This window comes from Mustela nivalis (assembly GCF_964662115.1).
Source record: "Mustela nivalis genome assembly, chromosome: 7".
Lineage (NCBI taxonomy): Eukaryota > Metazoa > Chordata > Mammalia > Carnivora > Mustelidae > Mustela > Mustela nivalis.
The window spans coordinates 91,703,045-91,725,684 of record NC_139026.1 but is presented as its reverse complement, the minus strand read 5'-3'; the positions used below and the strand labels follow the sequence as shown (position 1 = coordinate 91,725,684).

At 55.3% G+C, this 22,640-nt stretch overlaps 1 protein-coding gene across 17 annotated transcripts; it reads left to right on the top strand.

Annotated features, from left to right (window-relative positions):
* The first annotated feature begins 1,278 nt into the window (after positions 1-1,278).
* Positions 1,279-21,977, top strand: ZNF385A (zinc finger protein 385A). 17 transcript variants are annotated; one of them, XM_082741589.1, is made up of 8 exons: positions 1,279-1,393; positions 8,210-8,346; positions 15,704-15,814; positions 17,372-17,534; positions 19,420-19,662; positions 20,011-20,180; positions 20,387-20,482; positions 20,630-21,977. In XM_082741589.1, exons 1-8 carry the CDS (start codon positions 1,384-1,386, stop codon positions 20,858-20,860), a joined length of 1,161 nt encoding a protein of 386 aa, XP_082597715.1. In that variant the 5' UTR covers positions 1,279-1,383; the 3' UTR covers positions 20,861-21,977. The 17 variants fall into 17 exon arrangements, with proteins under 17 accessions (XP_082597715.1, XP_082597730.1, XP_082597726.1 ...); XM_082741604.1 differs by having other exon boundaries at positions 20,627-21,977; XM_082741600.1 differs by having other exon boundaries at positions 1,312-1,393; positions 8,214-8,346; positions 20,627-21,977.
* The last annotated feature ends 663 nt before the right edge of the window (positions 21,978-22,640 follow it).

Below are 22,640 nucleotides of genomic sequence, written 5' to 3'. Positions count from 1 at the left end.
GACTGCTGAAGTCCAGAACCAGGAACTTGAACTTCTCATCTAGTCTCACTTCCATGCTGAACCCAGGAATGCCAGTCACCAATCCCCCTTCCCCTTCCTCCATTGTTCCAAGACTCCAGTCCTGCCACCCTTCCAGCAGCAACCTCTTCCTCCCTGCCTCCACCCTTCTTAAATCCCAAGCGTTCTAATTCCCAGTCACACCTCCTTTCCCTCTGGCTGAGACTGGCCTGAAGCTGGCCGCATGGCATTCTGGGAAGTCCTCCTACCTTCCTCCTCTGGGGGCAGGTATAGACAAGTCCAGGCCGTAGCAGCTGCATCTTCCACAGACACTTCACAGACTCCCAGACCCAGACTCCTGCCTCATGCTGGGGTCCCAGTTGCTCATCTCTAATCAAGTCCCCCTGTTAGTCCTTAAAATACATCCCATGTCCTGCACAGCCTCCTGACATTCTCCCCAGCCCGTACATTCTGTCCTATTCCCCATCCTCCCCTCCACCTCACCAAACACCCCACTAGTCCTCTTCAATTGGAGCTCACCTTAATGGAGAAGGCCCCGGGTTTAGGTCCGGATGCCTGATGGATGCTCCTATCCCCACCCCAATTCAGGTCATCTGTACAGGGCAGAACCTCAGTTCTGGGCTTTGTATCATCTTCTGGGAACCCTAGTGATCACCGTTGCAAGCTTCTTTTTCCACCTCTTTTTGAGTCCATTGATTGCAATCTCTTCACTCAGACCTTCCCTAAGGACCTGGGCATTTGAACCCCAGCCAGAAATCAACCTGGGATCCGTCTTCAGCTCCACATTTCACCTCTGAAACCCAGCCCAAACATCCTGCTCAGAGAAACAAAGTCAAAGAAACAAAGGACCTTAGCATTCCTTGCCCTCCTCCACAGCTGACCCTGCCCAGCCTATCACTCTGAAGAGGACCCAGGTGTCCCACCCAACCCAGGCCCCATCCCTCCCCGGAGTACTCAAGCATTCCCTCACCCCATATCAGCTCATGACCAGACTTCCTGCCCTCAGACTCAGCCCTTCCCGGGAACCCAGGCATCTTAGTTCCAGGCTTCCTCCATCACCTCACACCGCCTTGTAGATGTCGTGTTCCCCCAGTCCTGGCTGCAGTGACACAGTAAATCCAGGAGACCGGGGCCAGCAAGTGGGAGAGAAAGCGGGAGGGGCAAGGAGCGGCCGAGACACCCCCTCCTGGAGCCCAGGGTGCCCGGGTTCCCCCTCCTCCTGTCTTCACCTGCTGCGGGCTCCGCCCCCGCTCCGCCTGGGCCGGCCTCTGCTCCTCCCCCGACTCCTCCCCCCGTACCCCCAGCCCGGCCAGAACGGCCCCCGGGACAGAGCGACGCGGAACCCCGGGCGCCTGGGTCCCCAACATGATCCTCGGTGAGTGGGCTCTGCGGCTCTGGGCTCCGGGGCTCCTGGGTCCCTCTCAGTAGGTCACCCCCCCCAACCTCCCAGCACCGCGGTGACTGCGGCCGCCCGTCAGCAACCGGTTCCCCCTCCCCCTTCTTCTGGCTCCACATCTGGGGGTCCCCTCTTCCCCTTTTCCCCAAGCTGCCGCTTCTCTGGGTGATTTAGGGAGTGGTGAAGGGGAAAGCCGAGCCGAGTGAGACCCCCGCCCCATAATGAGGACATTGCGTATTCATGAGGCTCATGAATATTATATGACGGTCTACGAGAGGCTGGGGGAGAGGGCTGGTCTTGGCCTGGTGGAGTATAGAGGAAAAGGTTCTGACCGGTTCCCCCACCAACCCCGCCACACACACACGCCCTCCCCCACCTTTTGCTCAGACACTCCGACATCCTTCTGGGCCCAGGATAAGAGGGAAAGGAGGAAGTGGGGGGCGGGCGGGGAAAAGATGGTGGGTGTAGCTTCGAGGTGTGTGTGGTGGGAGGTGGGAACCTGAGGGTCGGAGATAAGGGGGCTGGGGAGAAGCAGGGGTGGGAAACTGTCCATCCCAGGGCCCCTGCGGCTCCAATCCTGCCTCCGCAGCCATCCTGCCCCAACACGCCGGGACCTGCCCCTCTCTTTCCTTGCTCTGGCTGCCTGGGCCCTTCCTTCCCGGCTTCCTTTTTCTTCCTTCTCCCCCCACCCCCACCCCTCCCTTGGGCCGGGGGCACCAGGGGACTAGGAGCAACGGAGAGAGTAAGGATGGGGGAGGGGAGCCCCTGCGGGGCTCTGACAACCCTTCAGCCACAGCCACCCCATCCTCATGACCTACATCGGAAGGGAGCCCCAGGGTGGGGGAGGAGAGGGACTAGCTGTGCGCCTGGACTTCTTAGCTCCCCCGGTCTCATAGTCACTGGCCTGTTATGTCCTCTGACCCCTGACCTCTGCCCTGGTTAGGCCAGTTCCTGGGCCCTGTTTATGGTGGGAGACACCCCTCCCTCTCAGCAGGCCCACACACTCCCTGCCTCCCACTGGGGACACCTGGCTCCATGCTGGCGCCCCAGGGCTTCCTGGCTCCTGCCTCAGCCCTCTGCTGGGTCCCTCTGCTGGGTCCCTCCGTTGTTTGCCTCCCTGGCTCTTTTGCTTCCCTTCTTTCTTTCCTCCTCTGTTAACTTCCCACTTGTGGGCTTTCTCCCCTTCTGCCCTCCTTCCTCCATCTCTTTCTCTCCCCGTGCTGTGTCTCTTCCCTCTCTCACCATGTTACGCACTCCATCATACCTACTCTGCGAACGAGGGAACGGAGGCATGAATGACTGGCTGCCTGCCTTTTTCCCGAAAATATCTCCAGCAAAGAAGAGATTCCTCACCCAACTCTGGAGACTGTCCCCGCCCTAAAGTGACCCTCAGCAACACATCTTGGACTCAGGTCCCCAAAACATGGACTCCACATTCCTCCAACCTCTGCAATCCCTGCAGAGCCTATGTGCCCCGCCCTGGGCAGGGGCCCCAGAGGCAGCCTCGTGCTTACCCAGAACAGGCCAGTGACAGCAGCACTTCCCTTGGTCAGTGGGCTCAAAAGACGAACTCAGGAACCTGCTCAGACCTGACCAAGACTCTATACCTAGGTCCACCAGTTGGACCCCCATCACATCTCCTAGAGGACCCTGTAGTTAATTCCCTCCTTCTGCCTGCCTACGGAAGAGTGGGAAGCCTGCCCACTGGGCTCAGGCCCCACCCCCAGAGCCCATAGTAAGGTTTTCTGTTCCAAATGCTGAGGTCTACTGAGTTCATGTGCCTGGTGGCCCTGACCAAATGGTGGGGCCCTGCCAACCTGCTCAAGATCTAGACCATGGGCCTGAGTTTAAGCAGATGGTGGTTCTGGGCTCAATTCCCTGTTCTGGGCCTTTCTTACTGTCCTCTCCAACTAGGCCTTTAGGGGAAGGGGGCATTGAAGGAGGCCCTTTCCTGTCAGATTGTGACGATTTCCCAGGGATCATCTCTCTTTCCTCTTCCTGGCCACCTCCTCCCTTTAGCCCTGCCCTGCCTACAACCACCCTAGGGTTATTAAGGATGATATTTTAAGTAGTTGTTCATAATCATCCCCTTGTTGCTTTAATCTTTGACTTCAAAGCTTTTCCAGCCCTCAACCTGCCTCCTGTCCAGATCGGGGAAGTTGAGGCAGAAGGGAACAGATACATGGGATTTGGTCAAGATGTCAAGATGCAGGGATTCGAGGCTCTCCCCCCAGGCCCCAATTTTAGGCATTGCTGGAGAGGCAGAAGAGGCCCAAAGGCCTGAAGAAAAAGAAGGGTTAGAGATGAGAGCCCAGTCCAGACCCCAATCCAGTTCCTCCCTTGGCCCCAGAGTTCAATTCCCATCTTAACCCAGTGCTGACCCCATGCTTCTCACCACCTTAGGTTGGGGCCCTAATACTACTTGCAACCCTAATCCAAATACCTCTCTTCAATCCCACTCTCACCTGGCACAATCTTCAAGACCAGCACTAACTCACACCCTACCCTTACACCTTTCCTGACTCCTATGCCTGTCACACAGGACCACTCCCTAAGCCAGCTCATGGCAGACATTCCCATTCTTTACCACAAGGGCTTGAGGCCCTAGGCCTGACCTAAGACAGCCAAGGGTCTGGGACTCTGACCTGGCCAAAATTTCTGGGGAAGGGAGGAAGGAAAAGACCAGACATCAGTGGGATGGAAGGAGTTAGATGTAGCTTGGTTGTGGCTCAGTGCTAGAGAGGAAACCCTAGCAGGATCAAAGTGCCTAGGGCTAGGTAGGACAAAGAAAGGGACAGATGGACATCCAGCCAAGGGTCTGAGAGTTCACCCCCTCTAAAGTGCATTGGGAACTGTCTTTAATAAAGCATTGGGCAATTCCCCACAGAGCTGGGTGGGGCTCTATCTGTTGGAGGTAATTACTCTAATGAGCTTCCCTCTGGAGAGGCTTGCCCCAGCCAGGCCCCAGCCAGGTCCCAACTCCTCCCTGCCCTGCCTGACTGCATTTTGATCTCCTACCCTCTCCAAACCCACCTGAAGCCCTCACCTAGCCTGATGTCAGAAGCCCTCCAAACCCACCTGAAGCCCTACCTCATTTCCTGCTTCCCCAGTCCTCACTATGTTTCTGCCCTTCCCCACCCCCATACCCCATCTCTAGTCTACCTACAAAAGTGTAGTGCTTGAAAACCCTGTCTCTGGAGCCAGATAGACAGGTTCAAGTCCCTCACTAGCTGTGTGACCTTGGTCAAGTAACTCCCCTTCTCAGAGCTGATTGTTGTCATCGATAAGGTGAGGACTCGTTTATCTAGCAAACATTTATTGAGCTCCCTTTGTGACAGGCCAGCAATTTCCATGGACTCGTTCAATCCTCTCAACAACTCCTTGCGGCAGTGCTGTTGTTCTCTTTTGCCGAATGAACTCATCACCTAGCTCCTGAGCCTTGGGGCCATCCTCAGGGAGACCGTGTATGTCCAGTGCCTGGCATATAGGAAGCCCTCAAAAAGGGGCAACTGTTATTCTCAGGGAATAGGAGAGCCCGCCTGAAACAGGACCCCTGCTTCTGCCCACTCTACCCATGAGCTGCCATCAGCCCCTCTTCCCATCTCATAGCACAGTAGACCCAAAAATCAGGAGGGAGACAGGTGAATCTCTGCTTGCCCACCTTGCTTCCTTGCCTAACTCCATTCTCATTTCAGTCCCCGCCCCCACTTCCCTCCCCTTCCTCCTTCCCTCCAGGGCTCCTGTCCGTGGAAGAGATGAGGTGCTGGCCACAGGGAACTGAATCGCTGCTATTTATTTTCCTCCAACCCCAGGAAGTGCAGGGACCTTGCTCTCCCCTTTCTCTCCTTGAACAAGATGGAATCCTGTGCTTGGATCACATCTCCATGCCTTCCAAGTGAGATTAGAGTCCTTCGGGGGTTATGTAGCCGCGAAAACATTTGCCACAGAGCGTGACAATCTTGATTTAAATCCCAGTCCTGATACTTATAGGCTATGTAATATCAGCCAAGGTTTTTAAGTTCCCTGAGCCTCAGTTTCCTCATATGTCTGATGGGGAAAATAGTATCAGCTACCTCCATAGAATCATAACTGCCTCAGAGATTAAATGTGATAATACTCAGAACTCATTGCCTGGCACATAGCGGCTCCACAATACTTTTTATTTTCTACTGCCTTTTCTAGAACTCATCTCTGTCTTCTTTTTTCTTCTTCTTCTTTTTTTTTTTTTTTAAATATTTTATTTATTTATTTGACAGTGAGAGATCACAAGTAGGCAGAGAGGTGGGCAGAGAGAGAGGAAGGGAAGCAGGCTACCTGCTGAGCAGAAAGCCCGACGCGGGGCCCGATCCCAGGACCCTGAGATCATGACCTGAACGGAAGGCAGTGGCTTAACCCACTGAGCCACCCAGGCGCTCCCTTTTTTCTTCTTCTTTCTTTCTTTTTTTTTTTTTTTTAAGATTTTATTTATCTGTTTGAGAGAGAAAGAGAACATAGGCTGGGCGAGAGGGAGAGGGAGAAGCAGACTCCTTGCTGAGCAGAGAGCCCCATGCAGGGCTCAGTCCCAGGACCCTAAGATTATGACCCAAGCTAAAGGCAGACGTTCCACCTACTGAGCCATCCAGGCGCCCTCATCTCATCTTCTGAGATGGGTGTGTGAGTGTTGGGGCTTCAGAGAGTCTGGAGTTGGGGAAAGGGGTCAAGGAGCTGAGCTGCTCTGGGGCGGGGCAAGTGCCAGCCCAAACCAGCTGCTAGGGGTGGGTGCTGTGTGCCTGGGACTCTGGGAGCGCTCAAGTTTCTCTCACCATTCCTGATGCTGCCCAGGGCTCGTTAAGGCTGCCCTGGTCTGGTGTGCCAGGCTTGGGGTGGGGTGGGGGGGTGGTGCACGCAGAGGGGAGAAGCCCTGAGGGGACAGACCAGGAAGGAGAGGTGGTCAGACTGCCCCTCAGACTGTCGGTTCCTCGCTTCTCTCTCCCTTTCTTGCTTTCTTTCTGTCTTTCTTCCCTGGTCTCTAGCTCTGTGTCCAGCTTTTCAGCAGAGTCTCTTTTTTTCTCTCTCATTTCACTCTCTTCCATCTCTCTGTTGTTCACTATCCTTTTCTTTCTCAGTATCTATGTCTTTTTTCTCAATCACTTACTCCTGCTTCTGTCATTCTTTCCTGTTCTCTCTCATTCACTTTTGTCTGTCTGTCTGTCTCTCCTCTCCCCCTATCTCATCCCAACTCTGAGGTAGCAGAGGAGGGAACCCACACAGGGTTTACAGACCCCCAGCTGCCCAAGGGCTAAAGCCAAGCATCCTGCCTTTTACTTCGACCCTTAGCCGTCTAAACCCCAAGCTCCCTGCAGCCTTGACCTCAGGTACCCTGGCCACCCACCCTGGCAGAAGGGACAGACCCCTCCAGACCTTTCTGGATCAGCTCCCTGCCCCCAGCTGTGCCTGAGCCCTCCCCACCCCCTCCCTCTCGCCTCTGATTCCCTAATCCCTGCTCCCCCGCCCTCCCCTCTGCCCCACTTTTCCAGGACTCTGATTGGTTGATTCTACTGACTAGACTGGGGGGAGGGGGCTGGCAAGAGAGGGGGCAGGGGGCAGAACCAAGGCAAGGGGACGCTCTCAGGCCCAGGCCCCTGGGGGGCCAGGGCCAGGCCACTGCCTGGGGGCAGCAGTCACCAGAAACTGAAGGTATGCAAAGGGGCAGTCTCTATGGAGGGAGCAAGAAAGAACCCCGGGGTACCCTCTGCCCCAGTAAGGTCAAGGGAGGACGGGGCCAAGCTTGCAGCCTCCTTGCTTTGCCTTTGTTCCTGGGAAGCCCCTGTTGTAGGCAGGGGGTTGCTAGAGCAGTAAAGGGCAGCCGAAATTCCCTGACTGGTGGACTACGAGATCACAGAAGGGAGCTGGGCTAGTGGAAGCCCAGAGGGGTCCTGAGGGCCTTTGGCCCACCCCCTTTGGAGCCTAGCAAGTGTCCTCCCATGGCTCTGGGGGGAGGAGAAAAAGGTTTCCAGGGTGGGTGGGTAGCGGAGTGGCTAGCCTGGACTTTCATTTCCCCTTGGGGTCAGACCCAGGCATTCCCCTCCCAGAGGCCAGGCTGGCAGTTCCTCCTGCCAAAAGCTGGAGCTGAACACTCACAGTAAGACAAGGGGGCCTGCAGGAAGACTGGAAGGTTGGGGGAGTGGTGCTCTGAGAATGGGCCCAGGCAGTCCACCTTCCAGAGCAAATGCCACCCACCTATGACCAACCCCCAGAGATGTCCACAATTAACCAGGATTTCTGACCGGCACAAATCACAGCTCTTTGGGCAGCCTGACTTAGTAGCCCTCCTCCAAATCTATGCCTCAGTATTCCCGTCTGAGCAGTGGCATGAATCACCCACCTGACTCTGTCTTCCCTGGGGTGAGACTTAGCCTTTGGGATTCCTTGGGGGAAAACCAAACCAGAAGAAGGGAGTGACCTGAGCCATGGGGCTCCCGAGTCCTGCTGATCTAGCAGAGAAGGTCCACAGAGAAGGTCTGTGCTCTTCCTGGGTCTGTAAGATGCCTGAAGGTCTTGGGGGAGGGAGGGAGGCTGGAGAAGGGGGAAGTGAAAACCACCCAGAAGGGAAGGACTGGTCTGCACCCTCCCCTGGGCCCACAGGGCACTGTGCTCCATTGCTCCGGACACAGCAAGCAGGGGAAGTGTGTGTGCACCACGGGGGTCACACTTCTGAGTGTGGGGGCCCCAGCTGGGGAGTGGGATGGATGGGTTTGGGCGGGGCTCCCAAGCCTCAACGTTCCTGCCCCATGTAATGCTTTCTCTGTCCTTCAGGCAGCCTGAGCCGGGCAGGGCCCCTCCCTCTGCTTCGGCAGCCCCCCATCATGCAGCCCCCACTGGACCTCAAGCAGATCCTGCCCTTCCCACTGGAGCCGGCCCCCACCCTGGGCCTCTTCAGCAACTACAACACTGTGAGTAGCAGCCTGCCTGCTTGCCTGCCGTACCCTCCCCCTGGCTCCTTCTTTCCTTCCAACTCACCCCTGCCCTCTTCTCTTGTATCTAATTCCTTACCTCCTCTTAGGACCCCATCTCCCTGACTTCTACAAACATTATTGGCTATTTGGTACACTACTAACAACAATAACAACAATAGTTAATTTTTGCTGAGGTCTCACTCTGAGCCAGATCCTGTGCTACGTGTTTTATATGAATCCTCTCACTGAGTCCAACATCTAGAGGAGAAATGAGACTTAGAGAGGTGACTGTGACTCCAGAGAGGTGGACAGGGGGACAGGTGCTAAGCCCAGAAGGAGGGAACAAGCCTGCCTATTTGTAAATTCTCTTTCGCATCCACAGCTGGATGGGGAGGGTCAGTGGGTTAGGGCTTAGAGGGCTAACAAAGTTGTCTAGATTGAATACAGTATGAAATAGGGAGCCATCATCTATTCCTGAGCAGGAAAGTGACTTGATAAGAGCAGCATTTGGGCAAGGTGGGTGGGACAGCTGGTTGAAAAGGAGCAGAGGCTAGAGGAGCAAAGCCGGGCCTGCAGGGAAACCTGGAAGTCCAGACTGGGCCAGTGGTAGGGCCATGTGAGTATATAGGAAGGGGAGCGGCAAGGTGTTTCCAAGGAAATATTCCTAGGCCATGGTGACCAACTGGTATTTGGGGGTTTGGGGAAAAGGGAGAGGATGAGTAAAGACTGACTCCAGGACTCAAATCTCTGTGACTGGAAGTCACCTTGACAGGGGCAGGGGTTTGGAGGAGGAAGCTGGTCTGGGGTGGGCTATTGAGCTCACTTTAGGACATGGTGAGCTGGTGTACAAGTGGGATGTTGAGCCGGAAATGTCCAGCAGACAGTTGGAATTTGGGTCCTGGCAAGTGGGCTCGAGCTAAAGGTTTGGGGGAAGTCAGTTTCATTCAGCTCAGATAACCCATCATCAAACCATATTCAGCTACAAATGCTGACTGAGTTTCAACGACGCACCAGGCACTATAGTAGGTGTTTCTATACCTGATCGCACTTCATCTTCACCACAACGCAACAACATAGACATTAGGATTCCTGTTTCACATAAAACAAGGCAGAAACTAAAGTTCAGAAGGGTTTAGTAATTTACCGCAGTTGACATGGTATGTGCCAAAGGTATGATTCAACTCCATAGGGAAGCTGTTGTTTTATCGCTGTTTCACAGATGAGGAAATTGAGTTCTAACTATAAGCAAGGCACTATTCTAGATACAATGGAGACATGAGGGGGGGAAATGACAAGGTCCAATCTTTTTTTTTTAAAGATTTTATTTATTTATTTGACAGAGAGCGATCACAAGTAGGCAGAGAGAGAGAGAGGAGGAAGCAGGCTCCCTGCTGAGCAGAGAGCCCGATGCGGGACTCGATCCCAGGACCCTAAGATCATGACCTGAGCCGAAGGCAGCAGCTTAACCCACTGAGCCATCCAGGTGTCCCGACAAGGTCCAATCTTGAAAGACCTTATATTCAGGGGAGAAATATCGACATCTATGCAGTGATCTATAACACAAAACAGAGCAAGAGTTACAAATATTGTGACAGAGACACAATGGTTCAAGTGAACAAAAAAAGATTTTGAGCACCTACGAGGTGCTGGGTACCATACCAGGTGTCATGGGTACAGGACTGTCTGTGCCCTTGGGGAGCTCATGCTCAGTAGGAATGATAACAAGTGAACAGCTACCCTATAGTGTGAAAAGAGCTGTGTCAGAGGCATTTAGCTTGTATGGGAGCCCAAGCAGGGTGTTAGGAAAGACTTGCTGAATGAGGCAGTGCCTAAGGGACCAACCAGAGCTGAACAGGAGAAAGAGAACAGAGGAAAAGAGATTGAACCCGGAGGTGACATGATTTGGGCTTTGAAGAATTATTAGCAGGATTTTAAAAGGGACCTTAGAGAACATTCCAGACTGAAGAAACAGCATGAACAAGGGCTAGAAAAGAGCACTTGAAGAAGGGCAATTGATTCAGTTTGGCTGGACCAAAAGGGGCTGAGAATATTTCCTTCCACCCCCTACCCTCCCACTGTCATCCCTGTCCCCCCACCCCCTGGTCTGCACACCTTATTTACATTTACCCTTAGGTCTCCAATGTCATTTCCCCCATTTTATTAGATGAGGAAACACAGACCAGAGTGACCAAGTAAGTGACTTGCCCAAGGTCACAAAGCTAGTCAATTCGCATGGATAGTTCAGGCTTTCTGACTCCCACAGGGCTCAGGCCCCACTGCCTCTAGCAGGGACTAGCTATTTAAAGCCATGAGTGCTGATAAGCTCAGAGGGTGCTGCGGAGCATTGAAGCAGCACCAACTTTGGCATCTGGCCGGCAGGATTTGAATTGACATTCCAAAAGTACTGGCTGTGTGACCTTAGGCAAATCGCTTCACCACTCTGAACCTGAATTTTACCAGCTGTAAAAACTAGATAGTAATAGTATCAACACACAAGGCTGTTGGGAGAATTGTATCACATGGTCGTAATGCCTGGCCCAAAGTAAGTGTTCTGTGTTAGCCACTAGGATTAGTATGTTATTGCTATTTATTTTCATTTAAGAGAGGATCAGAGAGAGAAAAGTAGTATGGCCAAGGCCTCAGCCTTTTAGAAGAAGTAGACTTAAGCAGCAGGAATAGGAGGAGGCTCCAGCAAAGGAAATGGAAGAGCCACTGGAGGGGGTGGGGAGGCAACCTGGTTCCTGTAGAGTTGGAGAAGCCAAGGGAGAGAGTGTGGCGGGCTGCATCAATAGTGTCAAATTCTGCAGGGGAATGAGGACTGCAGAAAAGCTGCAGACAGCCCATTGGCAATACTGTGCAGCAGTTAAGTACATGGCTTTGGAGTCAGGCAGCCCAGCTTTAAATTCAAATCCCAGTTCAGCCACTTACTAGCTTATGACCTTGGGCAAATTATTTAACCTCTCTAAACCTCAGTTCCCTCATCTATAAAATGAAGATAATGATAGTACTTATTCTGAATAGTGGTTGTGAAGATTAAATTAGATAATCCATGCAAAGAGCTCAGTACAGAGGCTGGTACATTGCAAGGGCTCAGTCAACATTAGCTGGTGATGGTGGTGGGGTGGCCGTGGTTTTATTTTCATCGCAGAGTCTCTCCCTCCCTGGACTAAGACCTCCAGATCTCTCTCCTACTGGGGCAGTTCCTACCTCTTAGACCTCTTGCCACATTATGTTTTCCTCTGCCCTTGGATGTCCCTCTTTGTCTCCCAAAGACAACCTCTCTCTACCTCCAGCCCCCCCATGCTTCACTCTTCTCTCTGTCCTATGTAGAATGGGAGAGGGTGAGATCCAGAGATGAGAGAGGGGGAAACCTAGGACTTGTCCAGAGAGGATGAGCAGGTGTCTGGGGGAGTGGGTTGCTCTGCCCTCCTGTCCCTCAGCCACCCGTGCTGCCCCTACTTGACCACCAGAGGGCAGCAAGTGCACGAAGCATAAGCTCTTTGGGAACCTGGTTGTCCAGCAGGTGGCGGGCGACGCGACGAGGTGGGAAGAGGTTAGGGACGATGTCCCCAGTCTGAGGTCGCTTCTGCTCTGGACGCCCCCGAGCTCCACCGTTCAGAGGAGTCGCTGAGAGCGCAGTGCCTGACACCTAGGTACCTGGGCCCAATTTTCCCTCCTTAGTAGAAGCGACGTGTAAAAAGGACAAAGGGGTAGTGCTTAGAGGGAAGAGAAGGGTCGTTTGGGGACCTGGAAGAGAGGTTGTTAGCAAAGAAGCGAGGGCCATGGCAGAGGGGATGGAAGAAAGGAGAAGCGTCCGAGTTAGAGAAACAGAGTCGTCCAAAGGATTGGTGGGTCCAGTGGAGACACTGGACCCAGGACTCTTCCTGGGAAGAGTGGAGGAAGCCGAGGTCACCTGGTCAATACACGGTCGCTGGGCCGAGCGGTCCCTCTCCAGGGCAAGGTCTACCCTGGAACGTGTATCTGGATACGGACACCCCTTCCTCTCCTCTTTTCACCCCAGCCCCGCTTCATCCCTCGCTGGCTCCCTAGCCCCACCCCCGTCCGTGGCCCGCCCTCGGCCCCGCCTCTGGGGCGGGCTCCGGTCTCGGCCGGCACCGCCTCCCCTTCTCCGGCCCGGCCGGCCGCACAGCCCCGAGCCACCCGGGCAACGAGCGCCGCGTCCCCGGCCTGCCAGGCCCGGCCAGGCTCGGGTGCCCCGCCCGGGTCCGCCGCCCCGGGCCATGGAATCGCGGCCCCCGGGGTCCCGCAGGGTAAGCCACCCGGCCCCTCTTCTCTCCCTGACTCCCGACGCTGCCGCAGCGCCCCCCCCACCCACCCCATCCCCGCCCGCCCCTGGCGGGCGGGCGGGCTACCTCTCCTTTCGCTTGGTCCTCGGGTTATCTGGCCCATCCCCCATAGCTGGCGCGGTCCCAACCAATCTCTGGATCCCAGCTGGCACCCCCAGACTGTTGCCACCGTAATGGATACCCCCACCTCTGCTTCTCAGATCCTTGGAGTCCCCCAAATCTTCAGACTTCCCATCAGGTCTTACATGTACCCTCAAATTACCACGCCGTTTACAGCCCTCTTATCCCATCCCGGCATCTCTCCCCTTCCCAGCATCCCTCCCCCACCAGCTTCCACCTGCTCTTTAGACACCCCTAGCTCTCTTTCTTTCCTATTTCAATTCTTCCAATCCCTCAATTCTTCCCATCCCTGAGATTCCACCCTCATTCCCTTTTCACCTTTATGGGGGGGAGGGGAGAGGATGGGGAAGTGGGGTGGTCAAACAAGGGGCAGCGGTTTCCATCAGATAAAGGGCAATGGAAGGAAATATAATCGTGCCCCCCCTTCGTGTTCCTGATCTGGTTTCCTCCCTTCCCTCCCCCTTGCCCTTCCTGATTCATTTTGCCCCAGCTTCAGGGAGCCATTCCCCTTCATGTGTGCTGTTGGAGGGCAGGTGGGAAAGGAATGTTTTTGTGGACCTTTCCAGGCAGTGTCTAGGTCAAAATCCCAAAGAAGGGGCTCTGGAGGGGAATGGGCTGTGGGAGATGTTGGCCTCCACCCCTCCCCAGAGAGCCGTCATCTAGGTCACCAGGGCCTCTTGACCTTGGCCTGGAGCGGCACTTCAGTGGCTCACATTCCACCTGCGCAGGGATTGGGCCCAGGAGCCCTCACCTTCAGCCTGGTGTCTCCTCAGTTCCTGGAGGAGAAGGTAGGAAGGACCCACCACCCTGGGTTGGTGCCCTCTAACCCACCCACCCCCATCCCTGGCTGTTGTTTATGGTCTTAAACTTGAGGAAGGGTGTGTGCAAAAGAAAAGGCTCTCAGCCTGACAGGAAGGACCCAAGTGGGGCAGAGACCCATTCTTCCAGGATGGTTGTTGGGACAGTCAGCCCACAGGTCAGCCTCAGGGCACTCTGGGGAGCAGGCTGGGGCAGAGACAGAACTGGGACCTCTGCTGTCCCCTCTCCATCCCACCTCTCTCCCTACTGCTGTCATCGACTTAGGTTTCCTGGCCTAGATTGGGTTTCTGTTTGGGCTGAATTCCATTCCCCACCCAGCTTGTGAGGAAGCCCTGGGGCAGGGGGCTGGTGGGGGGCAGGGGGTGTCTCTGGGTAGGGAGGACTGACGCCTGGGGACTGGGAGCTGAGAGCAGTTGTCTGCCTCCCCTTTCTGATTAAAGCCTGTCTCCAACTTGGTCTGTCTTTCTTTCTGCCAAACACATCATACATTCACACAGATAAACACACAGCTGAAGATTACACAACCTGACCATTCATGGCGTCGGCAAAGCCCCCGACACAGAAATGTTGATACATAAATGATGTACACACAGCACATGACACTCCTTCACACTCCACCCATGCACAGATTGATCACAGCCTGCCTAGACACACACAGTCACACCCATTCTTCCCTTGTTTGGCTTCTCTTTGAATAGGACCTGGGTTTCCAGGAGGTGAAAAGTGAGCTACTGCAAGGGGCTGCTTCCAGCCAAGGACAGACCCAGTGATGGGACACTTATCAGTCAGATCAGTCATCTGAAATTGGTCATGGCTCCTGCCTCTACTACTACTAAATCAGGCAGCCCATTTCACAGGGCTCTAAAGCCCCCTTCCTGACATTACCCCCAACCAGCCAGTGAGGCTACTGGGGAGAGTCAGGATATAGGGACTTTTCAGATTCCAACCACCTTCGTCCCCCTGCCTCATGTTTCCGTCTCTCACCAGTATCTTATGGGAACCATGAAGACCTGGGAACAGGAAAGGGGCTCAGCTGAGGAGCTAAGGAACCCCAAGTCCCAGCCACTATTTTCCACTTGATTCTTCCACCTAGAAGACAAAAACTTCACTCTAATTTCATTCCGTCCTTAGGAGAGGTCCCAGCCATCACTCAATCCTCAGTCTCGGCTACATTCCAGTCTCGCCTCTCCCTGGCTGCCTAGGGGCCAGAAGGGAGGAGGACTGTGCAGGGAGGCAGTTTTCATGCCTCTAGTCCCCTGGCTTCATCCCCTGATAGCTGAAGGCCTCAGAGAGAAACTCCCATCCTCTCCCCTCCTCTTGTGAACTCTTGGCAGGAGACTGCGAAGACATCTGCTGACCCAGGGTGGGGGCAGAGATGGTTCCCAATCACGCCCAGTCCCACAGCCCTGCCCCAAAGAAAGAGTTCAGAAGATCTTTCTGCTGCCAGACCAGCCCAGCTTCTTAGTCCCCCCCCACCACCACCACCACTAATTCCCCTTTATTCGCTACAGCCACGTGTTCTCACCAGAGTTCTTTTACTCCCTTTAGATCTCCTGCCTTGAAGAGGTCTAGGAAGTGTGTTAGGGCAGCCGGGGCCAGATGGGAAGCTGGGAATATCTGTCTCCTGGGACTAGAAGCTTGCCTTGGTAGACATCTCCCACCAGAGTGGGGCCAAAAGAGTTCAAAGGGCTCAGCTGAAGGCCCTAGGATCTGGGGTGCTTTGGGACTTCCCATCAGTTGAGCTTCTGGTGGATTCACCTAGATAGAGGCCAGAAAGAGAGTTGGATTGTCGTGGTGTGATGAACTGAGACAGCAGTCCATGTTCAAGTACCAGCTCAGCTGTTAACGCGTGATAGGACCTTGGGCAAATCACTTCTACTTTCTATCAGATGGGAGCAAGGGGCCAGTTGATCCCTCACGTCCCTTCCTGTGCGGTGAAGATTGGGCTAGGAGGGAATCAGGGGACTGAGGCTCAGAGCCCTCAGGCCAACTGAGAACTAGAGAGGAGTTTCTGGGGATTTTGGTTCAACCCAGCTGCTACAAATGTAGGGGATGATGGACATAAGCTTGTGCTGGGGTTCCTGGCTCACCCCAGCCTGCCTCCACAGATGGACCCTGTGCAGAAGGCTGTACTCTCCCACACTTTTGGGGGACCCTTACTCAAGACCAAGCGGCCCATCATTTCCTGTAACGTCTGTCAGATCCGCTTCAATTCTCAGGTAAGAAGCGTAACTGCTCAAGGGGGTGGGGCAGCAATAGCCACGGGATGTCAGGGGAGGAACAAAGAATGGGGATACTGCAGGAGGGGCAGGGGTGGATGGAAGGCACTTGAGAGATACAAGAGGTGGCTGTATATTTCAACACGAAGTAGGCCAGTCCTCTATGGTTGACCTCTCCCTGGCTTGACGACTGAGGCTTCCCTGGTTCAGAACTTCTTACAACACAGGTAGCCATCATGTCTGCATGGGAGAGTGGCCTCTGGCGCACTAGTCCTTGGGCACTGGTCTGAGTTAGGACACTGAGTCCCCTGCAGAACCTGTGCCTCCATGATCTCTGCTAAACTCCTCCCCTCACCCACCCACTTCACTCTAACCTCCCAGCTTCCTCCTCTCTCTACCCTTTCCCATGACAGACTTTCCCATGGAGAGAAACCACCCAAAATGCAGAACCTAGGTGTCAGGCCTTCCAGCCGTCCTCCCTCTGAGGCTCCCCTGGGACTTCTGTGTGGGTCTGGAGGGGACTTTGTGGGGTACAAGTTCTCAGAGATTTTGGAGAAAATCAGCAGAGCCTCATTCTGCTGAGTAGGGGGAAATAAAGCACATTCTGTTTCTCTACCCAGTCCACACACACACACCATGATGCCAGGCTCCACACATCACTGCTCCACCCCTGGGCCGTCAATCTTCTTGATTCATCCACACGTTTTTATTTCTACTCTGTCCATGTCTGGGTGACCTTGGGGCTCCAGGACTGTATGTTCTTAGCAGGAGGTGCACATAGGAGTCAGGATAGAGCCAGGACCAACCCCACTTTAGGTCTTTCCTTTACCTTAATCCCAGGCATCCCCTCTCCCAACCCTGGCTCCACTCCCTGGTGGAGGGCAGAGAACTAGAGGGGCAGGGGGCCAATAGTAGGCAGCCTTCCCCTCTTTTGCCCTCCCTTTCCCTCCCCCACCAAGTGGCTCTGTTTTGACAGCTGTCTCTGCTGCTGTCTCTATCTCTAGAGCTGGGCTTGGGGCCAGGGTCCTCCAGGGTGTCCACAGAGGCTTCAGGAAAAATGAGAACCAGGGGGAAGTAGTCAGGAGAGAGCCCAGACCTCAGGGCTGTTTGGGACTCCCAGCCTGAGTATAGAAGCAGTGAAGGCTGCCTCCCAGGACCAGGAGACATAGGCAAAGAGGCCAGGGGGCCAAGAGATTGCTGGCTGGCTGGCTGGATTACTAGGACCATCCCATTTAGGATTCTATTATAGGTTGGGGTAACCCTCCCTCACCCAGAACTAGGTAAGGAGCCGGAGTGAGCAGCCAGGCCCTGGGTGTGGTGGTAGGGTGGAGCCTGGGCTAGGTAAGGATCCAGGTTTCCACCTACTCAAGCTTGAGAAGCTAGTCTGAACCCCAGGAATAACCAGCCCTCCTTGGCATGGGGCTTTACATCTCACTGGTACAGTGAGAGAGTCACTGCAGCCTGCTGAGACCACCCCAGGACCTGAAGGAGCTCTGTGGGGAGAATGGTCAGATGAAAGGTGATCTCAGATTCCATTTTCTTCCTTCATCCCTAAAGAGCCAGGCGGAGGCACACTACAAAGGTAATCGCCACGCCCGAAGAGTCAAAGGCATCGAGGCTGCCAAGACCCGAGGAAGGGAGCCTGGCGTCCGGGAACCTGGAGACCCAGCTCCCCCTGGCAGCACCCCCTCAAACGGGGATGGTGTAGCTCCCCGTCCAGGTGTGTCTGAATCCTGCTCACCCTACCCGCTCCCCGCATTGTTCAACCGATCTTGTCTCTGTTCTTTCCCCACTTCCTCGAATTCTCTGCTTTCATCTCCCTCTTCCTCAGCCCCTACCCCACCCTGACCCAAGGTGAGTCCTAGAGCCAAGCACAGTGATACAGAATTTCCATCCTGTCACCCTCACTCCCGCCCCAGCTCCTCTCGACAGAGTCCCCACTGTCTGTCCTCCCCACCGCCCAGTGACTCAGAGGGGCTAGGGTGAGGCCACCTGGCAAACTTCCTCAAGAAAAAAGGAACCATCAAATCCAGGCAGAGGCTCCTTCATCTTGGGGAGAGGGGCAGGGAGGGATTAGGACACCTCGGGGCCTGCCTGGAGGTACTGAGAGCTCAGGAAACTCGGGCCACTCCCTGGATGATCTTGGTTGATCTTTTGACCTCACTGGGCCAGAGTTTTCTTTCCTGGGAGTGAGACTTTAAGATGTTTGAGGTCTTTTCCAGGTTTACAAAAAGCAGCTCTGAGATTCTTTCTCCCTCATGGCTGGTGGCCATCTTCAATCATACTCCCAGCCAAGAAATTGGAAGGAAGGAATATCAAGACAGGAAGATATGAGCCACCCGCATCCTGGGATTACCACATCAGATATCAGTCATGACCAACTCCAGAGAGACTGGAAGAGCCCCATTTCCTCTTATCCTTGCCTGTCCTTTCTGCCCCACCCTAAGCAGAATGAAAATCAGGCATCTGCTTCACCAGCTTGGGAACCAGGACCCCACTCTCAACACACACACATGCACACACAGACACACACACACATCCTGTAGAGAGGCACAGACAGGGTGGGCAGGTGAGCTGAGTTCTAACTGTGCTCTGACTGCTTAGTCTGATCATTTTTTAACATGGCAGCATCTGCAAAATGGGAATGATGATGATTGTGGTAGTGGTAGCTGACATTTCCTGAACATCACTGTTCTAGGTGCTTTATGTATACTACCTCATTGAATTAGATCTGATGGTACATCTCGAAGGAGATCATGATACCTCCCCTACTTGTGTAAACCATGAAACCCTGTCCAGATTGAGATGTGGGTGTGCTATCTGGATTGACGTAGGGTAACGGATGACAGAAATGAGCAAGAGAAATAAAGGGAAAGCTCGCAGGATGGACAAGCAAATGCACACCTGTGGGGGTCCGGAAGTCCCTTCCTACAGGTGCCGTACTCCCACTGCCAGCCTCCCCATGACCCGGAAACTGGATCGGCTGCTGGAGCAAGAATGGGAGTGCTAGAATTTCCCCTGTACAGAGGCCAGAACCCAGCGCTGAGGGCTGGGGCCTGTGCATCTTTAATCAAGCCATGAATTATAGAGCAGCCTGCATCCCTGTTCCTTCTCCGGTTCTGCTGTTTCTATTTCCCTTTTGCCATGTCTGTAACTGTTTCTCCTGACCTCTCCTCATGCTGCCTCTGCCCCTTCCTAGAGCTCTTTGGCATGCCTCCCTGGGGACTGGGCAGGACTCTGGGAAGGGGCTGGTCAGGCAGGAAGCCTAGGCCGGCTGGTAGGCCATTGAGACCAGAATCCTTGTTCCATGCCTCTCCCCATGGCTAGGCCAGGTGCCAGCTTCACCCTGAAGAAGGGCCAGTGGGGCCAGACCCCTCAACCATTCTCAGCTTCTGGAGAATGAGCCAGGCCTCAGAGCCTCACACCCAGCCTGCAGCAGCTAGACCACATTTGGCTCTGGCCCAGGGCATGAGAGCATGCATGTTGTCACAGGGTGGGGACTCCTGGGCCCGTGCCCTCCAGGAAATGGGGGTGGGTTTCCTCCACATAAAGAATTTTCTCCAAAACCATCTGGGGTGACCCCTATGTTTCTCCCCTAACAACAGTTTCCATGGAGAATGGACTGGGTCCAGCTCCAGGATCCCCAGAGAAACAGCCTGGCTCCCCATCCCCTCCCAGCATTCCGGAGACTGGTCAGGGTACAACCAAGGGTGAAGGGGGGACTCCAGCCCCAGCTTCCCTCCCTGGGGGCAGCAAGGAAGAAGAGGAAAAGGCCAAGCGGCTGCTCTACTGCGCTCTGTGCAAGGTGGCAGTGAACTCCCTGTCCCAGCTTGAGGCTCATAACAAAGGTATGGACTCTCCTTCCACCCCTACTCCCCTGTCCTCAGCCCCCTCCTGTTCCCTACCTCCTAATTCATTCCCCCAACATCCTGGACCCTCTAAGACTTACCAGTCTCTCTCCCTCCCAAATAATCTCCCCGCCTCCTTAGTCACTGACTTTCTTGGTTCCCCCTCCACCTGCCTTCTTTACCTGTGACTCTCCTCTGATCCACCTTGTGTTTGGGGGGCATCCAAGGGACTGGGGAAAACCCCACAGTTGATGCTCCCCTATCTTTTAATTGGGAATGTGTTTGTCATCTAGTAGGCCTGGAAACTTTTTCCTCCACCCCTTACCTTCTGCCCTCTGTGGGCTCCAGGTACTAAGCACAAGACAATTCTGGAGGCCCGAAGTGGGCTGGGCCCCATCAAAGCTTACCCTCGTCTGGGGCCTCCCACTCCTGGGGAACCAGAGGCCCCTGCCCAGGACCGAACCTTCCACTGTGAGATCTGCAATGTCAAGGTCAACTCGGAGGTCCAACTGAAACAGGTGGGTCCAAGGCCTCTCCCAGGAACTCTAGGGAGTTCTATTCACTAAGTGGGGAAGAGAACAGGGAGCTTGGGTGAGGGTGCTTCTCTCAGGGTCTGTCCTTGGTGCCACAGAAAGGGCGGAGCCAGGTGTTTGGTGGTGTGGCAACTAGCGTCGGCTGCTCCTTTCCCGGTGGCTCACAGCCCCCTATCCTCTCAATCCCACAGCACATTTCCAGCCGGCGGCACCGAGATGGCGTGGCCGGGAAGCCCAACCCGCTACTGAGCCGTCACAAGAAGCCTAGGGGCACCGGGGAGCTGGCGGTGAGGCCTGGGCGCTGGAGAATTCGGCCTTGTTGGGGGGAGGGCCGGAACTGGGGGGAGAAGGCGATGCGGGCAGGCCTGGGGAGAGGTGGGGTTTGCGAGGCACTGCCTGACTTCTCTCTTTCCCCGCCCCTCTCCCCCCAGCAGGGCACGCTGACTTTCTCCAAGGAGCTGCCCAAGTCCCTGGCGGGTGGCCTGCTCCCCAGCCCCCTAGCGGTGGCTGCGGTGATGGCAGCGGCAGCAGGCTCCCCGCTGTCCCTGCGTCCGGCCCCAGCCGCACCTCTTCTCCAGGGACCGCCCATCACCCACCCCTTGCTCCACCCGGCCCCCGGGCCCATCCGAACAGCGCACGGACCCATCCTCTTCTCCCCCTACTGACCTGAACCCCAAACCCCCTCCCATTCAAACCCCCCCCACCTCCAGCCGGGACCCAGGCTTCCAGGCTCCAAGCCTGCCCCTACTCTCGGCACTCCCTGAATGATCTCTCTCCTTCCCCCCCACCCCGAGGTACGGGGTTCCAGGAAAGGGGAGGGGTAGCGGGGGAGGGGGGCTTCAGAAGGGGGGGAACACCCCAGATCTCAGGGAACCCCGCCCCCTGCCCTTCCCTCTCCCCTAGAAAAGGGGGGGCCGTCTCACCCCCGAGCCCCCTTGGAGACACCCCCCCTCCCAAAAGCCATGTCCATTCAGCCCTTCCCCCCCAAACCTAGCACAAAACGGGGTTCACAAGCCATGGTCGGAGTCCGGGGGGGCAGAAATGGATTTTCCTGGCAATAAGCGGACTCTGGGACTCCGGCCCCCTGCCCCCAAACTGAAGCGCTTCCGTGAACACCCCCATCCTCCGCAGGGGGAGGGGAGCGGGCGGGATCCTGGGTCCCTCAAAAGCACTTTGGTTTTACCGCCTGCAACCTCACTGTGCCCGCCCCGCACCATGCCCCAGCCCCAGGTCTACCTGGGCCCATCGCAGGGGCAGCACTTGGGGGCATCTTTGGCACTTGGGTGGGACCAAGTAGATGCCCCTACAGACCCTTCCCTCACCTTCTTCCTCCCCAGTCTGGATTCCATTCTTTTCACCAGCACCCATCGCCCAAGGGGTACCGAGGGGGGCAAGGGGTGTCCAGTCCAAGCCCACCCCCGCCTCGCCTTCCGCAAAACTGTGAGCAAAAAGCAATAGAAGCCTCGCCCCCGCCCCTCCCCTTTCCGCAGGATTCGCTGAGTCTGTAGCCTCCCCCGTCCTCGCTCCTAGACCTCATGGCTGTCCCTACCACCAAACACCTCCAACTGCACAACTCGGGCGGGGGCGTGACCTCCCTCCCCTCTCTGTGGTTTCCGTGTCGTCAGCCCTTACAGCAGCCGACCGGGAGGGGGACGGGCCCCCACTGGCCTTCCCGTCCCCATCAACTCTTTATGCTTGACGATGTAGCAACCCCGGCCCCCCACCCACGTCTTCCCTTTTCCCTCTCCCCGACAATAAAGTCTGGATTCGTTGCCCTCCGTCCCCCAGACTCAAGACTCTCAATCTTGGCTCCCTGGTATGGGAGCTATTCCAACGGGAGATGGATCTGTATGGTGAAAAGGGGACCAGAGAGACGGCGGTGGGAGAAGGCAAGATCCGAGGCTTGTGGAAAGCGAGCAGAGGATCCCAGTCCCACTCACACCCACTCCCGCCAGCCCAAATGTAAACTTGGCAGTGGGAAATCATTCCGAGTCCTAGGCTCGGATGGTAGCCGCGGCTGTTGAGAATTCTCCATAACTCCACCAGGCGGCGCCAACGACGTGGAAAAAGAGTCCCCCTCTAAGACGCTCCCGTCTCTCGCGATTCTGGGAAACAGGTCTAGATCCAGTCTCAGACAAAGGAAAGAATCCAGGCTTTTGCGCCTCTCTCTGCTGGGAAACCCACGCCAGCAACACGCAAGGAATGGGAAAAGGTCGGGGCAGGGACTAGGAATCTGAACTCTAGGCACTGCTGGGCCTCGTAAACAGTGACCTTGAGTTAGTCCTTCCCCTCTTTGGATCTCAGTTTCCCCACATGCAAAATGAGCAGATTTGGGTCTCTTAAAAGTTCATTGAGACTTCGTGTTCCAAGACTAAAGAACTGGGATTGTGCCATTTACAGATATGCAGATATGCTAGAATACTTCCTCTTTTGGTCCCCTAAATG